The sequence below is a fragment of the Belonocnema kinseyi genome, chromosome 9 (assembly GCF_010883055.1).
Source record: "Belonocnema kinseyi isolate 2016_QV_RU_SX_M_011 chromosome 9, B_treatae_v1, whole genome shotgun sequence".
NCBI lineage: Eukaryota > Metazoa > Arthropoda > Insecta > Hymenoptera > Cynipidae > Belonocnema > Belonocnema kinseyi.
Genome location: NC_046665.1, coordinates 53749135 through 53774608, shown reverse-complemented (window position 1 = coordinate 53774608; position 25474 = coordinate 53749135). Strand labels below are relative to the sequence as shown.

The 25474-nt window shown below is 28.1% G+C and overlaps 1 protein-coding gene across 2 annotated transcripts in view; it reads left to right on the top strand.

The window, feature by feature from the left end:
- Positions 1-25130, top strand: part of LOC117179372 (probable Ras GTPase-activating protein) — a 156192-nt gene extending 131062 nt beyond the window's left edge. Inside the window, exons 5-10 of one of the 2 annotated variants that reach the window (XM_033371091.1) lie at positions 1778-2110; positions 6750-7154; positions 10527-10693; positions 10784-12424; positions 16126-16250; positions 23130-25130. In XM_033371091.1, the coding sequence (XP_033226982.1) occupies positions 1778-2110; positions 6750-7154; positions 10527-10693; positions 10784-12424; positions 16126-16250; positions 23130-23400 (2942 nt within the window). In that variant the 3' untranslated portion in view covers positions 23401-25130. The remainder of the gene's footprint in view (positions 1-1777; positions 2111-6749; positions 7155-10526; positions 10694-10783; positions 12425-16125; positions 16251-23129) is intronic. The other variant, XM_033371092.1, reaches the window with a different exon arrangement.
- The last annotated feature ends 344 nt before the right edge of the window (positions 25131-25474 follow it).

Below are 25474 nucleotides of genomic sequence, written 5' to 3'. Positions count from 1 at the left end.
TTTTCACTTTTACAGCATTTAAAAAAATTTAGGGAAGACTTTAAATTATTTCAAAATCTATTTAGAAGTTTTGAAAATAGTCGAAAATCATGTAATTCTTGAAAATATTTCAAAAAAATCCAAACAATTATGTATATTTTTAAAGATTTAAAAAAAAGGGTTTTAAGAATTTTCAATTGTTTTAAGAGGATGTATTCTCTTTAATAGTCCTTGAAAATTTTTCAAAGTTTTGAAAACATTTGTAGAAAAATTAAAAACTTCGAAAGATCTCAAAAAATGTAAAAAAAATGTAGATTTTTTCAGATTTCGAAATAAAAATTAGAAGTTTTTAAGGATTTTGAATGGTTTCAAGATAATGAGAAAACTTAAAATCAATAATTTAAAATAAAATCATTCTAGGTTATCCCAGAAATCTGACAAAAATTGTATTCTCTTGAAACATTTCGAAATTCTTAAAAAGTTACAAGGATTTTTTTTGAATCATCATAAATCTACATTTGAGGATAATTTTTTTATTTTACATGACTGTAAATAAATTCAAGGATACATGCGAATCACCTTGAAATATATTTAGAATTTTTGAAAAATTTTCAAAATATATGATTTTGAAATATTTAAAGATAATAAACAAACTTCCTAAGATCTCTTGGAAAATAATTAATTTTTTTAAGTTAGAAAATTTTGAGTCAATTCAAAAGATATGTAGAAGCTTAAAGATTTATCAGAAATTTAGAATCTTTCTAAAAATATTATTCAAAATAATAACAAAATTTTTGCAAGAATTCTGGGAAAACTTTCAATGATTTTTTTAGTTTAGAAAATTCATTTTTAAATAACATTTTTAATGTTTCCTAAGAATGCCAACAAAATTTGTCAGATTTTAAGGACGTTAAAAAAAAATTAATGTCTCGAATTTTAAAATAAATTCGAGTCAGTGCAAAATATATTTTTTTAAAAACTTGAAAATATTGCCGAAAATGTAACAAATATTTTTTCATTTCTTCGAAACTTTTCAGTCTTAAATATCTTTTTAAATTGGCTCGATTTTTTTTAATTTGCAAAATCCTGTAAAACACAAAATTTTGGTTATAAATTTTCGGGATATTGTTTCAACAAATTTGAAATCTTTAAGAATATTTTTAAATTATCTCAAGATTCTTTGGAAAATTATATTCATATACACTTAAAAAAGAACTGAAAATACTTTTCTTGTTTTAGACAACAATGTATGCGAGATCTCGTGACTTCAAATTAAAAAAAAAGGATAATACTAATCCTTATCTTTAAAAATATATAATAAAAGGAAATCAATTCAAAATAATGTTTAATATAATATAATAATATTATTAATATTAATATTTTAAGTGGTGTTTTTTCTGATTTGATAAAAAAAAACGCTTCTACAAGGCTATTTTTGGTCGTCTGCAGTTTTCTTCTCCCTTGGCCAAAATTTCAATCGAATTCTAACGTTTCGATTAAAACTGCGGCTAAAAAATATCTCTAGAAGTATCCTACCTCTGGTCCCGCTGTATTTATGGCATATCTATAACTTTTTTTTATCATCCAGCTCTATAAACTCGCTAGAAATGCCCCTTTAAAAACGTCCTAGATGCTGTTCAGCTCTATGTATGGCTTATCTATGCCCTATTTTCTGATACAGCTTTATAAAATTGCTACAAATAAACCTATAAGTATATTTCTTTATGGCCTATTTTGTGATTCTAGAAAACTTTTTTTAATATAAGATAATACTAATAAGAAAAAATGAAATTTGCAGGGTCTGTGAGCATTCCAGTCCACAACGTGACCTCTCGATATCTCACTGAAAAATGGTACACCGTTGTCGGCGAAAAGGGTCCACTTAAAGATCCACCGGCTCTTAGAGTAAAATGCCGCTTCCAATCGGTTGACATTTTACCGGTCCAGGTTTACCAAGAATTCCTGGAGTACCTCAAGACTGATTACGCTTCGCTTTGCGAAAAATTAGAACCAGTGATTGGCGTCAAGGCCAAAGAGGACATTGCCACAGCTTTGGTTGCTGTCATGCAAAGAGAAAAGAAGGCTCCTCAGTTTCTTGCTGATCTTGTCATGATGGACATTCACAGAATAGGTCAGTAATCTGCCGACCGAGTCAATTAAACAATTCTACTAATTATTTTTACCATTTCTTTTTTGCTGATGTCGAACATTTCTCACATTGTTTGCCAAGTTAACAAGTTCTCCGCTGAAGACGAGTCAGTTCAAACATTGTGGTCAAAATGTCAATCTTTGAAAGTCCAGAAATTTTATGTGTCCGGATTATGATGTTTTGCAATTTAGAACCTTAGGGGCCGTACTTAAATTACGTTACGGATTATAGGCCCTATACAAAACCCCTCCTCCTCCCTGTAACAAAGCGTAGCAAAATATTTTTAACCCCCCCCCCCTCCCCCTTCTTACTGTGTTTATTTTTTAGTTTCCAGAAATGTTTTTGCTAGTTATTGCTATTGGAATTAGACAGGTTGTCCGAGAAATTCTTTTTCAAAATTCCTGATTTTTTCTGGACTCATTTTTTATTTTCCTTAATCATAATAATAATAATAATAATAATAATAATAATTGTGTTTAAATACTAGCATTATAATCTTGCAATACTTTTAAACTAAAATCTTTTATAGACGAAATAGAATAGTATTTTAAATTGAAATTTAAAATTTTCAAATTTATTAATTTATTTTAAACAAAAAATGTATTTTCTACCATAAAAGATTGTTTTTTTAACAAAATACTTGAATTGTCAACGAAATAATTAGATTTTTAACATAATTTAAAATTTAACATAATAGTTTTCAACAAATAAAGTTTTTTCACTCAAGAAATGAATGAAACTTTATCTAAATTGTTGAACCTTTAAGCCAAAAGATGATTTTTTTCTAGAAAAATTTGATTTTCAAATAACAAATATGACTTTTCAGCAAAAAATCAATTCCCAACGAAACTGATGCATTTTTCAACAACAAAAATGTAATTTCAATCCAAGAAAATGACTTTTTTACCAAAAAAATGAGATATTTCAACTAAAGAATATCAATCTTAAAAATGGGAATGTTAGATTTTCAGTTAAAAATGGAATTTGAAAAAATAGACTTTTCCACTAAAGCAAAAAAGAAGAACTTTTAAACAAAAAGTGGAATTTAAACAAAATTGTTGAATTTTCTATTAAAAAATTAAATTTTCTATCCAATAGGACGAATTATTAATCAAAAAGGATACTTTTTTAATCAAATTCTTAAATTGCGTTTTTATCCCCAAAAATTTAATTTGTTTAAAACAGAGGAATTTCTAATAGAAAAAAATAGTTAAATTTTCATCCAAAAAAGATTCCAGTTGACTTTTCAAGATCAATATATGAATTTTGTAACCAAAAATAAGTTTTTACGAAAAAGTTTGATTTTTCAGTTCAAAAAGACAATTTTTTTCAAGGAAAAACATAATTTTTTTAAATGTTGAACTTTTATTAAAAGATTTCAGTTCATTTTTCAACACTAAAATATAAATGTAAGCAAAAATGAAATTTTATATGAAATAGTTAAACTTGTAACAAAACAGTGGAATATTCAACCAAAAATTATAATTGTATAACAAAATAGTTTAATTCTCGATCAAATAGTTTAATTTTTATCCAAGAAACATAGAATTTCTCTTAAAACAGATGAATTTTTAATTCGAATTTTTTAAATTGAAATTTTCATCCAGAAAGGATTTCAGTTACCTTTTAAACAACAAAAAGTAAATTATTTACGAAGTAGTTGGATTTTAACAAAATAGCAGCTTTTTCAACCAAAAAGTATGACTTAAAATAAAATGGTTGAACTTTCAAACAAACAGTTGCATTTTTATCCAAGAAAGATGTAATTTCTGCTAAAGCAGGTGAATTTTAAAATTAAAAAGACAAACTTTTAAACAAAAGTTGAATTTTCAATTGAACAGTTGCGTTTTACTTAAGAAAGATGAAGTATCTTCTAAAACAGATGAATTACAAAAAAGTTCATCCAAAGAAGTTTCCAGTTCACTTTCCAATACCAAAATAAGAATTGTAAACAATATGTTAATTTTTTACTAAATAGTCGAATTTTTAACGAAAAAGTATGACTTTTTAATAAGATTCTTTAATTTTCAACCAAACATTTGCATTTTTGGTTAAGAAAAATAAAAATTCTACTTAACCAGATGAATTTTTAATTCAAAAAGACAAATTTTGAAAAAAGAGTTGAATTTTCATCCAAAAATATTTCAATTGACTTCTTAAACCAAAAATACGAATTCTCAACAACAAATTTACATTTTTCTCCAAGAAAGATGCAATATTTCTACTAAAAAAGCCGGGAGAGAAATATTACACCGGAAGATTTCCCGTATTTAATAATTCGCGCATTGTGTCATTTTTGAAAGTTTCCAATTAGAAAGTATATAATTTTCAAAGTTTTTTGAAAAACTAAACTTTAAAGGTTCACAATATTTCTCGCAAAATTTATAATTGTGCAATTTTGACAGGTGAAAATGATTGGGATTTTTCATTTGACAGAAATCTCATCTGTTGATGAAAAAATCTGTCCAGTCGTTTTAAATGTCACTTGATGCTACTTAATATGATACTTATTAATAATATGTTTATCGCCATTAAAATGTCTACAATTTTAATTTAAAAATTCTAAAATTAAAATTTCTTTAATTTTTTTAAAAATTTCTATAATTTCAATTTGAAATTACAGTTTTGAATGTGTAATTCTAAAACAGTTTAATCTTTGAGGCCTTAAAGCTAAAGTTTTTTCTTGAATTAATTTGTAGGTTAATTTTGAGAGGTTTCGAATTAAAAATTTCACAATATTGTAGTTTAAAAATCAAATATTCCAAAGTTCAGGACCATTTCTCTATTAAATATTCGAAAATGTCATATCAAAAGCCTTGATAGTTAGTTTTTAATTTAATAGTTTTAGATGTAGATATATAAAGCAATTTCGAATTTCAAAAACTGAAATGACTTTATAGAAATATTGTTTTGTATTATTTATTTTAATTTTTAAGTTTCAATTTAAGGTCTTAAAATTGTTCCGATTTGTAGTTCCAGATTTGAACAAATAAATCATTTCAAATGTTTAAATATTTGAAATTTTAAAGGGTTTGAGTATAAAAGTTTGTATATCACTATTTTTGGTGACTAACTTTTTTTAAAGTTTTAAATGCAGTTCTCATTCGTTTAAGTTTTAACCTTCCGGAGTAGAAATGTTTCTTATTTTAAATTACTATTCATTTTGAAAGTTTGTTTTTAAAATAGCGTAATTTATTTTTTAATTCTAGAAAAATTTATTTAATCAGATTTAAGGTTTAATCATAATTTTATTATGTAATGATAATTTAAAATTCTATAAGTTCAGAAGTTTTGACTTTAAAAGATTCAATTTAGTTTTCAATTTAAATTGTGAAATTTTAATAGCTTCGAATTTAAAGTTATTCAAATTCAAAAGGTTCCAATCCTTAATTACTTAACTTTGAAAGCTTATAATTATAAAGAATGCGATTTCAATTCATATACATTTTAAATGACCCAATTTCCACTATTCGAACCTTAAAATATTTCATTTTTAACGTTTTGACATTTTCCTATTTTCGAAATGTTAATCTAAAATCATACTAGTTTTGTGATTCTCCAATTAAAATTAAAATTATTTAAGTTCTAGTGCGTCGATTCCAAATGAAAGAATTCAACTCCTTTTTATAATAAAATTGTCCAAAATCGTTGTTATATATTTTTTTATGTCAGGCGCTTGCAATTCAAAATTATTGTATCAAAAATATTTAAAACATTATATTAAAAAATTGGTTTAATAATGGACTGTCAGATTTGCCTATTTTCATGTTAGGAAATAGAAATCCAGGGACATCAATGCGCCATTTGCGCGTGCATTTACTGCTAGTGCTGAGTACGCATCTCTCTACTTTCCTTTATTAGACACAAAAATGTTCTTATCCTACTTATTATATGATGCAAAGTCAATCGATTTCTTGCAAAAAGGCTTGCTGATTTTTATCGATTTCCGCAATAGATAATATATGTGATAAACTGTGGGTTTCACAAAGAAAGTTAATGTTTGTCTAAACTGGGAGAAATAACGAATATTTACCGGGAGTCCCAGGAGAAAGCTGAGTCTAAACTTAAAAAAATGTTCTCATAACTATACTAATTGAGGTAATAAATGCTAAGAGTCTAGAAACTCTTGATGATGTCACAAAGTAAAATTGCGCAATTGTGAGAGAAGAATTTGCGTAAACAACTTCAAGATTATTTATTATTTTAATTCAGCATTTCCCGTAAACACTTTGAAAATATAAATAAGAATATATCCTTCAAAGTGTTTGTGCGAAATTTGTAATTATAATAATAAATAATCTTCAAGTTGTTTAGGCAAATTCTTTTCTCACAATTGTGCAATATTATTTTGTGACGTCATGAAGAATGTTCTAGAAACTTAGCACGGACACGCTCAAATTGAGCTGTGGAATGATCTCGATTTGGATAAAATGTCAGTAATAGGAATATTAGATTATAAATCAACTTACTTATCTACTGAACGTTCTTAAACTGTCCGGGAATTAAAAATCATCCGTCGGGTAGACACCCTGAATAGAGAAACCTGTTTTTCATGAATAATTTAAAGACAACATTTGATAGGATGTAGTTGAACTTGAAGTATAATATGTTGAATTTGCAGATGATGAGAGACTGACGTTTCGAGGGAACTCATTGGCTACGAAGGCAATGGAAGCTTATTTGAAGCTAACTGGTGATCGCTATCTTCAAGAGACCTTAGGGGCTGTAGTGCGTGGCGCCGTCGAAGGAGGTGATTGCGAGGTGGATCCTATGAAGGTCGCCTCGGTAGCCGCTCTTCACAAGCAGCAGCAAAATCTTCGAGCCGCAGTCGAACTCGCCTGGAGCAGAATTCTCTCCAGTCACGCCCATTTTCCTCTAGAGCTCCGTGAATGTTTCCGAATCTTTCGCGAAAGATTGGCGGAAATGGGCCGCGAGGATATCGCGGACAACCTAATTTCTGCATCCATCTTCCTCAGATTTCTCTGTCCCGCTATTCTCAGTCCGTCTCTCTTCAATATTACACATGGTAATTTCCACGAAACTGATACATTTTTTCCTAACAAAAATGAAATTTTAAACCAAGAAAATCAATTTTTTTTGACTAAAAAAGGAGAATTTTCAACTAATCAATCTTAAAAAATGAAAAAGTTCAATTTTCAGTTAAAAATTAATTTTAAACCGTAAGAAAAAACCATTTCCACTATACATTTAAATATTCAAACAAAGACATAAGCTTTCAACAAAAGAAAATTTTTTGAACAATTTAGTTTAACTTTTACCCAACTAGCTGCAATTTCAACTGAAAATATAAATTTTTAACAACAAAAAAATGATTTCTTAACGAAGTGATTCAACTAAAATTTTAAAACAAAATAGTTGAATACTCAAACAAAAACAAAAAATTTTAATCAAAAATTTGCATTTTCATACAAAAATTAAGTTTCTAATAAAAAAAATGAATTTTTAATCAAAAAGAGGAATTAAAAAAAATGGTTTAATTTTCGGTTTGAAAAATATTTCAGTTGACTTTTGACGATAAAAATAGGAAATAAAAATATTTTAATGAAAATAATTGAATTTTCAAATCAATAAGACGAATTTTTAATCTAACAGGACGACTTTGTAACAATATTGTTTAATTCTCTACGAAATAGTTGCATTTTTGTCAAAACAAAGATTAAGTTTCTCTTAAAACATATGAATTTTATTTTTTTTTCATCAGAAGAATAGTTGAATTTTCATCCGAAAAAGATTCCAGTTGACTTTTCAAAATCAAAATAAGATTTTTTTTTTAACAAAAAATAAGTTCCTACGAAAAAAAATTGAATTGAATGATAAACTTTGATAGTAAATCAACAATTAAAATAAAAAAGTGATTTTTATAGTAAGTTTTGAAATGTGCCTCATAAAATTTTATGTGACAGTTAATCCGGGCGTTATTGAATTATTAAGCTTAAAAAGGTAAGGTTTTAACCAAAAATTGAATAATTAAATTTTTAATTAAGAAAAGTAATTCGAAATTAAAAAAAAACGAATTTTCTAGAAAATAGTTGATATTTTAGTAAGTTATTTAAGTTTTAATAAAAAATTACGAATTTTCTACACAAAACAGTTGACGTATAAAATAAAAAATTTTGATTAAAAAAGTTAATTTTTATCCAAAAAAAGAAGAATTTTTAACAAAATAGTTCCATTTTAACAAAAAGTTGAATTTTTAATTAAAAAATAACCATTTTCGACCATAAAATGGACTAGGTAAATTTTCAATTAGCAAAGTCATTTTCAAAAAAAGTAGTTTAACTTTAAAAATGATTTGTTACATTTTTAAACTTAAAGATTAATTTATTGCCAAAAAAGACGAATTTGCAATCAAATATAAGGATTCTCAACCAAAAAGTTGAAATTTTCAGAAAGAAACCATTTTTTTTAATTTTTAAGAAAGTAGTTCAATTTTAAAATCTAGCAGTTCAAATTTTAACCACAATGATAAATTTACAAACCAAAGAAAATAATTTTCTACCGGATAAACAAATTTTTTACAAAATTCAAGAATTCTCAATCCAAAAGTTGTACTTTCAATTAAAAAATGTGTTTTTAATTATAAAGAGATTAATTTGCTACCAAAAAAAGTCCAACTTTGAAGCAAAATTCAAGAATCCTCAACTAAAAAGTTGAATTTTTAAATAAAAAAGAAGAATTTTTAAAAGTAGAGATTAATTCATTAAAAAAAAAACATTTTTTACATATAAAATTCAGGAATGATCAATCAAAAAGTTGAATTTTTAAATAAGAAAGTTGAATTTTTAACAAAAAGATTAATTCACTACCAAAAAAGACGAATTTGCAATAAAATTCTCAACCAAAAAAAGTTAAATTTTCAACTAAAAAATAGGAATTTCTGATCAAAGACATTAATTTACTACCAGAAAGAGGAATTTTCAGTAAAATTAAAAAGAATCCTAATCAAAAGGTTGATGTTTCAACTTAAAAAGATGAATTTTTAAACAAAAAATTTAATTTTCGACCGAACAAGGCATATTTTAAATATAATTCAAGAATTTTCAAGCAGAAAGTTGAATTTTGAACTAAAAAAGATAAATGTTTAAACAAGAAGATTAACTTACTACCTGGAGAGAAGAGTTTTCAATATAATTCAATAATTGTCGACCAAAAAGTTTAATTTTTAATTAAAAAAGATGAATTCTTAATTAAAAAGATTAATTTTACACCAAAAAAGACGAATATTTAACCAAATTTAAACATTCTTAACCAAAAAGTTGAATTTTTGAGAAATAAATAAAAAAAATCCTAATTTTGAAGAAAGTAGTTTAACTTTAGAACCTAGTTGTTTAATTTTTAACAAAAAAATTAATTTTCAAAATAAAAATTTAATTATCACCCGAAAAAACACGAGTTTTTGATAAAATGCAAGAATTCTCAACCAAAAAGTTAAATGTTCTACCAAAAGGATGATTTCTGAAACAAAAAGATTCAATTTTCCACCAAAAATTACGAATTTTTAATATAATTGAAGAATTTTCAAGCATAAAGTTGATTTTTTAACTAAAAAGGATGAATGTTTAAACAAAAAGATCAATTTACTACCAAAAATACGAGTTTTCAATAAAATTCACAAATTCTCAACCAAAAATTAAATTTTTAACTAAAAAAATGAATTTTTAAACAAATAGATTAAGGGCATGTGATACTTAGAAAATTGTCGATTTTACCAGTTTTAGGTTCCCACGGCTTTTTTCTAGAATAATAAATATTTTGCCTTCAAAATCTGGAAAATGATAGCGAACATACTAATGGACGTCCCCGCACACTTCTTTTGTGTTTTTTTATCAAAAAATATTTGATATTGCTAACAACGTGCGTGTATATTTCGAGGTTATGTGTGTTACAATTCACCCGAGCGTTAATTCCAAACTACACAATATTTTTGGACGAAAACTTGGGACTTACAAATAAACATAGTAACTAATCTCCCGGAACTAACCTTATTTGCAGGCAATCAAAAAAAGTTTATTTCATAAATAATTTCCAGGTTATCGGAAAGGCAGATATGAAAAACGACGTAACCTCAAAATATTGCATATGCATAAAGTTTTTATTTAGCAAAATAAATTTTTTTTGTTATTATCCCTCAAAAAAGAGTCCGGGGACGTCCGTTATGATATTTTATAGCATCACCGAATTCAGTTTTTAAAAATTTTCATTTTTGTGGAAAAAAAGCCGGGGAGTAATATAGTAAGTATCACATGCCCTTAATTTTCTACCTAAAAAATTCATCATCTGAAAACCTGCTAAAAACGTTACCATGTCTACTTTGAGAATAAAAATTCTACTAAATTCTTCTAAATTCTTCTAAATTCTGCATCTTTTCTAATTTCAGAATATCCGAATGAGAAGGCGGCGAGGAATCTAACATTAGTGGCGAAAACCTTGCAGACTCTCGCAAACTTCACGAGGTTCCAAGGCAAGGAGAACTTCATGGAATTCATGAACGATGTCCTCGAAAAGGAAGCTCCATCGATGAAGAATTTCTTGCAGTTGATAAGCGTGAGTAGAGTCCTATCCTTGATTCATTAATAAAAACGATCAAAGCCAAGAGGGGCGACTTTAAATCTACAAAAATTGATCTTCTTACAGAGTCCACTCCCCAAAGATACATCAGCTCACAACTCGCTCGAGTTCGATGGCTACATCGACTTGGGAAAGCAGCTTTCCCTTCTCCATGCTCTTCTCCGAGAGAGTGTAGCTGCCACCACATCAACATCTCCATCCTCTCCACCCTCTCGCCTTCCCGAAATTTTGGACAAGATCTCCGCAGCCTTGGACCAACCCGGCCCAAGTCCCGTCTCCACACTCCATCGCTATCCGAATCTCCAGAACAACATCTTTCGCTACAACGACCCGACGATCGCGAACAGCAACTCGAATCTTTCAATTTCCGCCACGTCGACCTTGAGCAACCACAGCACCCTCAACGGAACAATCAGGGACAGCAATGAAATTTTGCAGACAAACACTCTAGGACACAATAGTTCCAGGAGTCCCAACGTCATCCGGGCGGCAACTCTACCGAGAAATGCCTACTTGCCGAACAACGGTAAACTGCAACTGCAGATAAACACTGACGACTATCCTCTAGAACCGCCTGCTTTCGTTTCCCGATCACCAACTCCGATCACGAGACAACACAGGCCTTTGATCACCAATCGCCCTGGAGTCGGATACAGACTGACTGCGAGCGCAAGTCTCGCTAACGTTAATCACTGCCAAACTCATCCAACAAGTCCCACTAGGTCGGAAAGTCACAGCAACTTGAAGGATTCGAACTACAATTTAACCAACGCTCAGGGCAACCAGACGAACAACATTTCCCAGCATCACAGGCACAACATCACGAGGTTACAGAATCTGGAGTTACATGATCGGAGCGATGATAATTATAATCACAACTACAATGTTTCGAGATCAGCGAGCCGGAATCATTTCCACAACAAGGAGGAAAATGCGAATCAAACCCAGCAACAGAATTACAACAATGTTTCGAAGACGACTGTCAACGCCAACGTTGTCGTCAATCCTTCCTCGAATCTCACTCTTTCGATCAACCATCAGCCGAATAACAATTACAATCATAGTCATGCGAAGAGTTCCAATCCTGCTAATGGGAATCTTGACGAACTTTCGGATCTTCTCCGATACGCGGATGATGAGGTCTCGGAATCCAAGTCTCAGAAAGGATCGCAAATCTCGATTTCTCAGCTGAGCAATGTGGCTTCTTCTGGCTACCAGAGCTTCGCGGCTTACAGTCAGAGCTCCAGTCCAGTGGATCTCAGTAGTAATAATGCGAACGCTCATATCATGAGCGCGGCACCTTTAGCTTTCGCGAATCCCGTTTATCACATGGAGTCGAATCACGCGAGGACGGGAAGAAGAGGAAGTAGCAGTTCGGAGGAGCGGGAGCGGGAGCGGGAGAGGGAGAGGGAAAGTGGTGGCGGTGGTGGGGTTGGTGTTGAGTGTGTAAGAGGTGTGGATCTTAGTCCTTCGCCGTCTCCGCAGCAAAATGTGAGGAATGTGATTCAGAGGAATGGGCAGAACCAGTGGAGACAGGCGAATAATACGGGACATCGGACGAATGCTGAACAGACGCAGAATGTTTGTTGCACCAAACTCAGGAGGCGATTGTCTCTCGATTCGACGAGGGATCTTTCGGACACGAGCGAAGAGGAAAACTGCGCTACGAGGAGGAGCAAATCCCGCAGTCACCGGAGCATCGATCAAGTAAGAATTTCTATTAGTTTTTTCTCGAAATCTTCCTTATTTCAGACTTGATACTTTTCCCTCTTGTCAAGAAGTCCTATTTTGTTTTACTTTTCCCCATTTTATCCATTTTCGTTTAAATGTCAACTCAATTGATAGAATCCAAATAAAAAATCCAATTATTGTTGGTTTTTTTTTGGTTATTTGCTTTTCTTGTTTATTTCTTTTTAATCAAGCGTCTACTATTCTATTTTTGGTTCATCATTTATCTCTTTTGGATAGAAATGGTATTATTTGGTTACAAATTTAAGTGTTTTGTCGAAAATTAAACTATTTTGTTAAAGAGTCATCCTTTTTTTAAATTGGAAATCCAACTTTTTTTACTGAGCATTCGTGTTTTAGGATAGAAAAGTCAAACTACTTGATTAAAAATCTAACTATTTGGTTGAAAATGTTACAGTCTTTAGTCATTTTAACATTTTTGTCTTTTTTTTTATAGAAAATGAATCTTCATGATTGAAAATTCATCCTTTTTAGTTAAAAAGTAAACTGTCTGATTATGAATTAATTTGTTTTGATTCAGGATTGGACTATTTAAATGAAAAGTAGCATTTTTTATTTGAATTCAATTGTTTTTTTATTTAAAATATCACTTTTTTTGGTTAAAACATCAATTGTTGGGAATTCATCTCTTTTATATAAAAATGGTACTATTTGGTTGCAGATGTAAGTGTTTCTTTTTTTTTTAAACTAAACTATTTTCTTATAAAGTCATCCTTTTTTATCGAAAATTCGCGTTTTTGATTGAAACTACATCTTTTTTGGTAGAAAAGTTATCCTTCTCGATTGAAAATTCATTCTCTTTTGAAAAATCCGTTTTTTGGGTTTGAAAATTCAATTTTTTGGTTGAAAATGTTACTGTCTTTAGTAATTTTAATAATTTTTTGTCTATTTTTTATAGAAAATTAATCTTGATGAATGAAAATTTATCCTTTTTAGTTAAAAAGTAAACTGTCTGATTATGAATTAATTTGCCTTTATTCGGGATTGAACTATTTCATTGGAAATTCAAATTTTGATTTGAATTATATGGTTTTTTTTATCTAAAATAGAATCTTTTCGGTTCCAATATCAATTATTATATTTTTCGTTGAGAATTATTAATCTTTTTTGGATAAAATGGCACTATTTGGTTACAAATTTAAGTATTTTATCGAAAAGTAAACCATTTTGTTCAAAATTCATCTTTTTTTTATCGAAAATTCAACTTTTTTTTACTGAACATTCCTGTTTTTGGATAGAAAAGTCACCCTACTTGATTGAAAATTTAACTATTTGGTTTAAAATGTTACTGTCTTTAGTAATTATAACATTTTTTGTCTTTTTTTTATAGAAAATTAATCTTCATAATTAAAAATTCATCCTTTTTAATTAAAATTGAAACTGCCTGGTTATTAATTAATTTATCTTTATTAAGGATTAAACTATTTAGTTGAAAATTCGCATTTATTTATTTGAATTCAATTGCTTTTAATTTATTTTTTGGTTAAAATGTCAATTATTATAGTTTTCCTTGAGAATTCATCTCTTTTGGATAAAAATGGTACTATTAGGTTGCAAATTTAAGTGTCTTTTTAAAAACTAAACTAATTAATCTTCTTTGTTGAAAATTCATCCTTTTTAGTTAAAAATCAAAGTGGTTAAAAATTAATCTGTCTTGATTAAGGATTGAACTATTTAGTTGAAAAATCGTATTTCTTGGTTGAATTCAACTGCTTTTAAAATTTTTGAATATAATCTTTTTGGTTGAAAAATTGAGTGCTTGTTTTAAAGTTTATGTACTTTTAAGAAAATTATTTTTTTTTGCTGGAAATTCATAATTTTAGTTGAAAAATCATATTTTCCGGTTTGAAATTAAACTGTTGAGTAGAAAAAACACCTGTTTGCCTTAAAAATTCAATAATTTGATATAAAATTCAAATGTGTGTTTAGAAATTAACTGTGGTTTAAAATTCATATTTGTCGTTAAAATTATGGTATTTGTTTGAATAATAATGGGTTTTTATTAAACTTTAACTAGTTGATAGAAAATTAAATTTTTTGTTAAAAAATAATATTTTCTGTCTTGAATTTTTCGAAAATCAAATTTCTCGATTAAAAAACATCTTCTGGTTCAATTGTGAACTCTTTTTCTCGATTTTTTTTGTTGCTGAAGATTAATCGTTTTAGTTGAAAATTCGTCTTTTTGGTAGGAAATTAATTTTCTATGTTGAAAATTAATTTTTTTTTTAAATTTAAAAATGCAACTGCTGTAAATTAATTTGTTGTAATCGGAAATTCAACTATTTGTTTGAAAAATCGTCTTTTCTGGGTTGAATTCCAATGTTTTCGATTTAAAATAAAATATTTTTTGGTTGAAATATCAACTATTATATTTTTTGTAGAGAATTATTATTATTATTATTTAATTCTTCGTCTTCGATTGAATGTTTATATCCTTTCTTAAAATTCGTTTATTTGATTGCAAATTAACTTCTTTGTTGAAAATTCATATGTTTGAGTTAAAAATTCAACTATTTCATTAGAAAATTCATTTTTCCAACTAGAAATTTCACAATTTGGTTGCCATTTTCGTCTTACTTTACTGAAAACTTTTACTCTGTTGAAAATTCAACTCTTGTTGTTCTATCAAAGTAGAAATATATTTATATTTATATTTATTTATTATACATATTTCATTAAAAATTCGTTCTTTGTGTTGAAATTCAAATATTTGATTAAAAATTAATTTTTGTTGATTGTGGATTCAACTGCTTTGTTGAAAATTCGTTGGTTTTGATTCAATTCAACATTTTTTTATTTGAACTTAAACTTCCTTTTGATAGAAATATTAGCAATTATATTTTTCATTGAGAATTTACCTTTTGTGGCTGGAAATTCATCAATTTAATTAAAAGGTGAATTAATTTGTTAAAAATTGATGTTGTTCACTGAAAATGTAACTATTTTTTTTCAATTTATGTATTCTGTTGAAAAATTGTCTTTTTTGTTTGACATGAGCGGTTTTTGTGATTGAAAGTTGAAATAATTCTTGATTAAAATATCAACTATTTATTATATTTTGCGTTGACAATTCACTTTTTTTAGATTGAAAATTCATCTTTTTTTTAGAAAATTCATCTTTCTTGACTGAACATAAACTTTTGTTGTTGAAAATTTAACAATTTAGTTCAAAAAAATTTTTATCCCTGTTTGCAAATTATCCCTTTTTAGTTTAAAATGCAACTATTTAGTTTAAAATTGGTCTTTTTTTAGTTCGAAATTCAACTATTATATTTTCCGTTAAGAATTCAACTTTTAGGTTGAAAATTCGAATTTAAAGCGTACCCTATTGAATGTAATATGATACCTTTATGATAATTTGATTTAAAAGAATGTATTGCCCTATTTTTGTGAAAAATTACCCTATTTTCCCTCTTTTGAGATCATTCTGGCCTGCGAAGTCTGTTCTTTGTGAAGAATGTTACTGAGTCTGTGTACAAAACATCCTCTCAATCATTTGGTTGACAATACATATAATAAAAAGCTGAAGTAACAAGCTGTGAATAACAAAACTAAATTTCTGACGAGCATCTTCATAATCTAAATCTAAAAGTTGTCAGCCAGGGTGGATTTGGCTGATACTTTGTAGCTAACACACTATTACTTTCTATCATTTCCAGTACGAGGTGGAAATTGAAAGGCTACAGAACAACGTAGATCGCCTCCGAGCGCGATTGGCTACGACTGATGATACCGACTTAGACGGAATAGCACCTGATACCAAAATGAAGAGCATCATCTCCAGGTATATCATCATCACCGTCATTATCTTTCTTGCCTAGGCGCTACAGAGCTAGAGCACTAATTTTTAATCCCCTTCCCCCAATTGTTGGCACCTTTGTCTAATTTTGTAGATACAATCTTACTTTAAATTTCATAATTTAATATATGAAAAAAAGTGAATGCTGTGAGAATCGAAACGTAATCTTTCATATATGAAGACGAATCGCTACTGTGCGAGCTGACAGATTTTAGAGAGAAAATATTTTTCAATTGAAAATAAAAATTTCGTTTAACTATTTATTTCTTAACATTTTTGAACACTTCAATTCGGACTCAAATTATATTTTAGAAAAGTATCATCAGTTTGTTTTTAAGGTTATATAAATATATTTCTAAGGTTCTTAAGGAAAATTCTAAAAGATTTTTCATGATTTCATGTACTATTTTGGAAAAAATGTAGAAAATGTTGAAGAATTTTTCTTTATTATACAGGATTTAAAGATATTTAGGAATTTTAAATTGACTCGAAATATTCTTAAATTTTTAAATAATTTTCTAGCATTAAAAAAAATGGCTATAAAATCTTCGATAATTTTTTTTCGGCGTTATAAAGTATCCAACATTGTAAAATTATTTTTGCGAGATTTTTTAGTCGTTCCATGTTTAAAATTTTTTTAAATGTCTTGAAATCTTTCTAACTTTCTTTTAAAAATTAATTTTTCGAAAAAAAAAAAGATTTTTAATTTTTTCAAGAATCTTTATAAAATGGCTTCCTATCTTATTCCTACCTTTCAAAATTGTATTTTGAAATTATTGCAAATTATACAATTTAAGTCAGACAATTAAATTATTTTATCATTAAATTATTTCTTAATTTCTAAATTACATTTTTAGAAAGTCGCATTTTTCTTAAAATTTAAAAAAATACTGCAAAAATAAAGAAAATTCACTTATAATCTTGGAGATTCTTTTCTTAAATAAAAATCACTTTAAATTTTCCTATGAATCTTTAGAAATCTTTCATCCTCTTAAAACCTTACAAAAATTCTATCAATAAAATATTTCAAAATAGTTTGAAATCTTTTTAAATATTCTCTTAAAATTAAGTTTTCAAAATAAGAAATCCTTTAAAATTTCTAAGGAACCGTCCAAATTTTTGTTTTGTTATTTTGCAGCATTTTAGAGTCCTTTAAATGCTTCTAAATTTGTTGTCCCAAATCTTTAAAATTCTATATTTTGTTTTAAAATGATTCAACTTTTTTTTTATTCTGCAAATTTTAAAAAATTGCTTAAAAATCTTCTAGATTATTTTTCGGAAATTTTGAAACTATTTTTAAATATTCTCTTACAACTAATTTTCCAAAAAAAAAAATCATACAGTTTTTCTAGAAATCTAGACATTTTTTTAATTTCTTGAAATTTTTCAAAATTATTTTCCAAATTTTCAAAAAATCCACATTTTTTGGAAATTTTCTTTCATAAATTTTTGTGATATTTCAAAAACTTTTCAATCTTCTAAATATTTAAAAAAATAGTTCCAATTTTTCTTACAATTTGAAAAAGCTGCTCTAAAATTTTCCAGATTCTTTTTTAATCATTTCGGAAATCTTTTGAAATCTTCTGAAGTTAAAAATGTTTGGAATTTAAATTAAATATTTGATTCTTTTTAAACCTTTCAAAATACTCCCAAACCTTTTTTTTTTAAATCTTCAAAAATCAACGTTTAGAAAAAAATATGATAAAATAAATTCATTTTAGTTTTTGGAATGCCAATAATTGGGATAAGGTGTCAAGAATTGGTGCTCTTACCCTAGTCATCCGAATCTTGCCTGAATGTAATCATCCGCCGCGATCAGTATCGTTTCTATTATTTTCACTCATCGCGACATAATTCTCCATTTCCTGATCCTGATTTTGTTCAATTCAGGTCCTGACGTCATGGAGTTGAAACTTCTCGAAAAAACTGAGCTTCTCTTTAATGAATGAATTACTTAATCCAAATTAATATCGGTGAGAAAATAATCAAGCCTTAAATCTCGGCCCTTTCTCCTATATTTAGTCGAGAGTCTCGACATAAAATTCAAATTTCAGAAAATAAAATACCCTGGAGTTCTAGTCTTTTCCTTTTTACCTAAAAAGAAACTGTGTAAAGTTTGATTACGATCAAAGAAAATTTGTCTCAGGAATTCTAGTTTTTGTTTATAATCCAAAATTCAACAAAAAGTATTTTTTTTTAACACAAAATTAAATTTATCTTTAGTCCATGATGAAAATTTGTTTCCATAAAGTACGGAAAACTATAATCATTATTACAGGAAAATATAAATAAATATAGTCAATTACAACAAAAATGACAAGAAATTAGAACTTTTGTCTATTATTTGGATTAACTTGTTACTTTTTGTGTTTTTTAAAATATTGTTTTATTTTATTGTAGTTTTTAATATTTGTTTTTTTTCGTACTGGAATGACAAATATTTGAATTAAAAAATTCATAAAAATGGAAAAAATTAAGTTTAACTTAAGGCAGTTGTCACAAAAATCAGGTCTCTGAAAAATAAAAGTTTTCTATTATTTTAAGAATTGGAATTATATTATCAGTTATGTCATCTTAGAGAAAAAATATTATTTTTCATGAAAAAAGTATAAAACTTAAAAAAAGTGATTATTTTAACAATATTTTTTGTGATTTAATTTCTGAACACGTTAATAATCTTTAAATGTACCATCAACCCATCAACTGTTAAAATTAAATTATTTTCCAACATTTTTTAAAATGCGATAGTAAGAAAAAATTCAATTGCAAAGATCATTGATCAAACACATTTTTTTTGTAAGTTATAACATTATTTTATTAAAAATATTGTTTTTAAATTATTTTATATTTTACTGCAAAGTATTAAAACTACAATAAAATACAACAAATAACCAACAAATACAATAACGCAAAATTGTGTGTGTTTTTTTGTCAAAATTTCTAATTACTTGTAAAATTGGGCAAGTGTTCTAATTTTAGCAAAAGCTTTTAGTTTTTAGTATGATTATTTTTCTAATTTTCTATTGCTTTTTGTTTTTTATTTGTTTTTTGTATATTTTTAAAATATATTTTCGTCAGAAAAATTATGACTTTTCTTAATTATTTGGATCAAGTATTTAGTTTAGTTTGTAGTTTAATTAATTTTGTAATTTTCTATATAAAAAAATCGTGAAAAATTGTTGAAAATTACCAAAATAATTCTACTAGAAACCAAAAAATTCTTTGTTGTGCTTATTGTATTTATTTGTATTTTTCTGTAAAAATGATTCAATTTTTCCATACGCCTTTGAAAATAAATTGTCGAAAATAGAAAAAAATCATACAACTTCTATTGAAACTATTTCAAGAAACCGAATAATTTGGAAGTAAATCAAGAAAAACATGGTTCTTCGGTTTCTCTGGACAATTTTACATAGTTTCTTTTTAGTTAAAAAGGACAAGAATACGACCACAAGGTCTTTCATTTTCTAAAATTTGTATCTTACGCTACACTCTAAGTGTAGACTTTTTTTTACTAATTAAAATTAAGATTACCAAATAAAAATTAGCCCAGAGGCTTTTAATCTATACAAATTCAATAACTAATTGCATCTAGTATTCAAGTAAAGAATTCGGTCCTTCTTTGATTATTTTCGACTCGGCTATTTTAATAAATCGGATTGCTGGAACTAATTACTCTCTCTTTATTGCATCGAGACTTAATCTAATATGTATGTTTAATTGATTGTGTGTTCCTGTGCATTCTATCCGCTGCATTTGGTATACTCTGGCTTGATCTGGATCTTGGTGTAAGAGTCAACTATATTTCTAAGCTTTTTGTTACGTATTACACCATTTTTATGCCGTTCGTTGATACCTTTGATTTATTATCAAGTCACGCGCCAACCCCTCCGAAACGCTTCATTTTTAAGAAAAGAAACGATCTGGTATTCATCGCTTTTACCAATTAAATCCATTCTTCCAATTTGCTCGTTTTAATTATCTCCTCACGTCGTACACGCATCATACATTCATTACGTACAGAGACAGTTTTTTACTTCCTACTATGCATAGGTTTATTATTTATAAACCATACAAAGCATAATTACGATTCTGAAATTTTAGAGCGTTGCTATTCAATCTATATTTTTGAGCGATCCATGATCAGGGTGACCGTTTTAATCTAAGAAAAAATTCCCGGTAATTTCCCGGTTTGTAAACATTTTTCCCGGTCAATAAAATAAAAAAATCAAACTCTATTCTAAACATTTTTCCAATTAAAGTAATAAAAAATAAACAACCAATTAAAGCATTCAAAGTGGAAATCTTGAATTTTTAACTTTTAAAATTGAAGTTTAAAAGTTTTTTAATTCAAAAATTTTGTAATCAAATGCCCAATAATTTACACGTATAAACTGAAAGGTACTAACATTTTTCAATTGAAAAGTTTCAAATGAAATGTAGATAAACTGCAAAATTCAGAATTGTTAACATTCATAAATTACAGAGTTCAAAAATTTAGATTATGTTCCAAAAATATATATCGACGTTTACATTTTCAATAATCTAAATAGAAGAATCAATTAATGAACTTTAAAACTTTTCAAAATTATATTATTAAGTTATTTTAGACTAGAAACATTATAAATTTAAAAATTAAATTTTTTCAACTTAAAAGTTTTTAAATTAGAAGTTGAATGATTTGCATTCTAAATAGCTTAATCATCCTTGAAAATCATTAAAATTTCATTTCATAATCTTGAGAAACTTAGAAGTTGTTTTCAATTTTTTCAAATATAAAAACATTTTTGAAATTTTGTCAGAACTTCTAAATAACTTTCCAGATTAATTAAATTTGCCATAAAACTTCTAGAAAATCCAGCGAATTCAAACAAATTACCTTTAAATTTGGACTTATAATTTAATTTGGATTTCAATTGGATTTATAAATTAATTTATAACTTAAGATGATATGAAATAATGTAAACGAAGTGTGTGTACCGACAAAATTCGACTCTTCGTACCGAAATTTCGGGGCAAATACCCACAACCTAATTTAAAACAAAATGTAGATTTTTGCAGATTTTAAACAACAAATTTAGAAGCTTCTTAAGAATTGTGAAAGGCTCCAAAAGAAAACCAAAAGAAAAAAAAAATCAAAAGCAAAAAAAAAAAACAAAAAAAGCAGTGCTTTCGTAGTCTCTATGCATTTGGAATCTTTTCGAAACTTCTAAATATCTCTGAAAATTACTAAAATCTTTTCTACAAATAATAAGTGTTCCATTATTATTTCCAAATAAAAAATTTAAAAATTTCGCTTAGAAATGAAGCATTTTTTAAATAGAACAATAAAAATTGTAACGGTAACAGTTTAAAAGCTCCTCGAAATTCTAGAGATTCAAAGCTTTTTATGTAAAACAATTCAATTTCAAATTGTTTACTTTTAATTATATGGTTTCAATTTACCCGTCTTGAGTGAACAGTGAAATATGGCTACATATTAAGTACTTATTCTTCTTCTAAACTAGAAAATTTCAAATTAAGTGGGTTGAAAAGTGAATAATTTATGCTCAAATAATGTAGAACATAGTGACAATCTAGAAATTCTTAAACTTTGATCGAAATTAGAATCGTTTTGTCAAACAAATTATTGTTCAGTTTTTAAAACTTAAAGTGCAGATACATTTAAAAAATTATTTATTCATTAATTTATATTTACAGTTAATAAAATAATACTGTTTTTTATCAAAAGTTTTCAACTTCAAACGCTTTTAATTTTTAATTGTGTAACTTTTCAGAACTTTAAAATTCCTTAAATTAAAAATATACGCTTAAAAGTAAACATCTAAAATGAAGCATTTTTAAACCAAAAGATTTTGGAATTACGCATTGTAAACTGAATGATAAAATTGAAAAATATATAAATTCAACTAATTATTTTAAAAACTGTTGAAGTCGAAGTTGGGCAGATTTTTCTTCTGAAAATTTGTAAAATCCCCGGTCAAGAAATAAATTCCCGGTCAGAAAATTCCCAGTTTTCTCGGTTTCCGGGACCAGCGGGCACCATGAATGACTCGTCCTGGCATCTGCTTCAGGAAGAGATCGTGCACACGAGACCTTGCGCACGATATCGTACGCACGAGATCTAGCGCAAGAGATCGTACAATATGTTTTTACTGAAAGGAAGAAATATAGAGGGTAGTTTGCAAAATTTAAAAACGGAAAATGTTATTGGACACCCTAATAAGGATAGCGTAGTTGTAAAATTATTAAAACCAAACAACATTTGTTAATAAGATTTAAATTTTATTTGAGCAGTAAGTATCTTTTTCTAATGAGTTAATCCCAGCACTCTAAAATAAAATATAATTAATATTCCTTTCTACATTTTCAACTACAAAAATGTCAATCCTCAATAACTAAAAAAAATGGCTGCAGATCCTCTAATGAATAATTTGCACAAAATGCTGCTTCCTTTTATTTATTCTATATTTTTCCAGTTGAAACTTTCTTTCTGCTTCCTTTCAATTTGAGTCCCATTCCCTGCGAAGCTTAAAATTGAAAGCCCTGTATAAATTAATTTGCCACTTTATACAGTAGACTCTCACAAAGTACCTGGCGCTCGGGACAGGGATCCTCACTAAGTGCCCGCTTAGTTAAACCACACCCCCGAGGCTTGGCGGAAAATATCTCGTTGACGCATTGGACGATTATTTGAATATCGTTTCGCACATGCGAATTTAATGCCACGCTCAAGGCGAGAGGCACTTTGCGAGAGAAGGCGCTTTGTAAGAGTCTACCGTAACCCAATAGGCCTCGTATTGAATTTTCTTTGCAGACTGCAATATTTTCCTCGTAATTAAATATTACATTTTTTTATCTTAGGTTAATCTCTGTGGAGGAGGAACTTCGTCGCGAGCAGCAGAAGATGTCGGCAGCACTGTCGTACAAACAGCGCGTGATCGATGCGCAGGAACAGCAAATAGCTGCTCTGGACGCAGCGAACAATCGCCTTTTGTCGTCGAATACAAGACTGTTGTCCGCATTAACCTCCCTCAAGCAACGCTACAACGCCAAGGCTCAACCCAATAGTGAAGCTTCATCTCTTCTTCAAAATATCGCCGATATCGGAGAACTCAAAAGCTCCTCCTGTTGAACGAAGAAGAAAATTCAAAACTCAAAAGAAGAGTCTCTTCCTCAAAGAGAATATTCCACTGGGACTCGCTCTGGATTCATTAATTTCTGAGTTCACAAAGTCAGAATTTTCATTAGAGGGACGTCATGAATTTAATCAATTTCTTCAAGTTCATATTTACAGGCTTTTGAAGAATGATTGATACTTTTGTTTCCTTGGCGCAGAAATCTCTTTTGTTAACTAGGTTTATTTAACCTACGAATTTTTGGACCATCATGGCTTAAAACCGATTTTACTCTTCAATTTTGAAGATATTTTTAGTTTCTCTTTCATTTTATTTTTCTCTTTATTTTTTCACGACGATTTTAAGCCATAGGAAAACAGTTTAGAGGCTACCTATGTTTTATAGGCACAAAAGATAAGTAGCTAGAATTTTTATCAATTAGGGTAAACTAGCACGTATCGATCGGGGCAAAAGAACCTTCCATATCCTTATAAATTTTCGTTTTATGTGGTATTTAGTGGAAAATTCCCGTCGATAGTCTAGAGAAAAAGTAATTGACTTGATGTAAATGAGAGAAATTTTTCTCTTGGGAATCGACAAGTATCAAAGATTGTATATATACACAGTAAACGCACAATCACTGCATGACACAATACTTAGGATAATAATGAAACCCTTGAATCTCCGCATATTGTACTTCATACTCTAAAAAGATTGAAGTCTCGAAGCGCATTTGTATTGGCAATCTTCGGAGCGAGTCCTCAAGTGAATTCAAGCTTGATAAATACTTAAATCGGACTCGACAAAAGCGAATATACTCTATGCGATAATATTTATTTAGTAGTTGCTACCAAAGATGAAGATTTTTTGAATTGTATAAATATGTAAGATATTTCGTTGACAGCCTGTGTCGTCCTTCGTTTTTCGGCCCGATATTTACCAGTTTTACATTTTAAAAGAGAAGGATTCATCTTTCCTATTCTTTATTTTTATTTATTTGTACAAAATAGAAATTCCAATTGAGCTTTTATTTTTACTCTTAAATCGAAAAAGATTTAGTTTTGTGAATAAATACCGGGCCTTTTGCAAAGAAATGAAGGAGGAGTTTTGACCTCGGATTCTTTTAAGTTGGACACAGTGCATACCGCATGACAATTATTAGTTATTTAACGTACTCACGTTTCACTGCTGTTTTACGTTTTACATCACAGCAATTGTTATAAGTTTGCTATGGTAGCCATTATCGTACAAGGTGTGAATCTCGCAAGGTTTCGTGAGTATGTGTGAGTGAAAGGAAAAAGTGAGGATGATTACTGTAGTTTGTAATATCCCATTAAAAGTATTATTTCGTCGACTTGTACAATAGGACGTTATTTCTGAGGAAATTTGATCGATAGTGTTTTTTTTTTTCTTTTTTTTTTTTTTTTCGTCGCGGATTATTCTTGTATAGTAAAAAATACCGGTCCTTTCCCTTTTTTGTACTTTTGCCAACGCTCCACGAGCAGGCGCGATTTATCGTTCTTGAAATTATCGGGAGCGAGCCGCGTTATAAAAATTAATATATTAACGCTACCCGTCGTCGAAAGATGTAATCGATTAAGATTATATATATTCTATTTAAAAAGATCAATCAATAGTATGTACATTACTAAGTTTCGTATATTCTCTTTTTCTGTAATAGAAATCTTGTATTTAAGCGTGTAGCGATCACTGGTTCTACGTGAACAAATAAATATGATTAGACAAAGTTTTTCTGCCTTATTGCTTTGTCTTTTTTCCTGTCAGTTTTTCTTTCTTATCCAAAATTTAACAAAAACTAATTTGATAAAAAACCAAATCAAATTGTTTTTCCAATCCGTGATGAAAATTTGTTTCCAAAATTGCATGAGAATATAATAATATAAAATGAAATTTTCAGTTAAAAATAAATTTAAAAAAAAAAACAGTTTTCAACCAAATAATCGAATCCTCAGCAAAAAGACGAAATTTCAATTCAATTCTTACCTCTTCTAAAGAAACACGAATCTTCTAAAAAATGGCTCAGACACAAAATTGGTGACTTTTCTAAAATGTAGATTATTTTTTAACCAA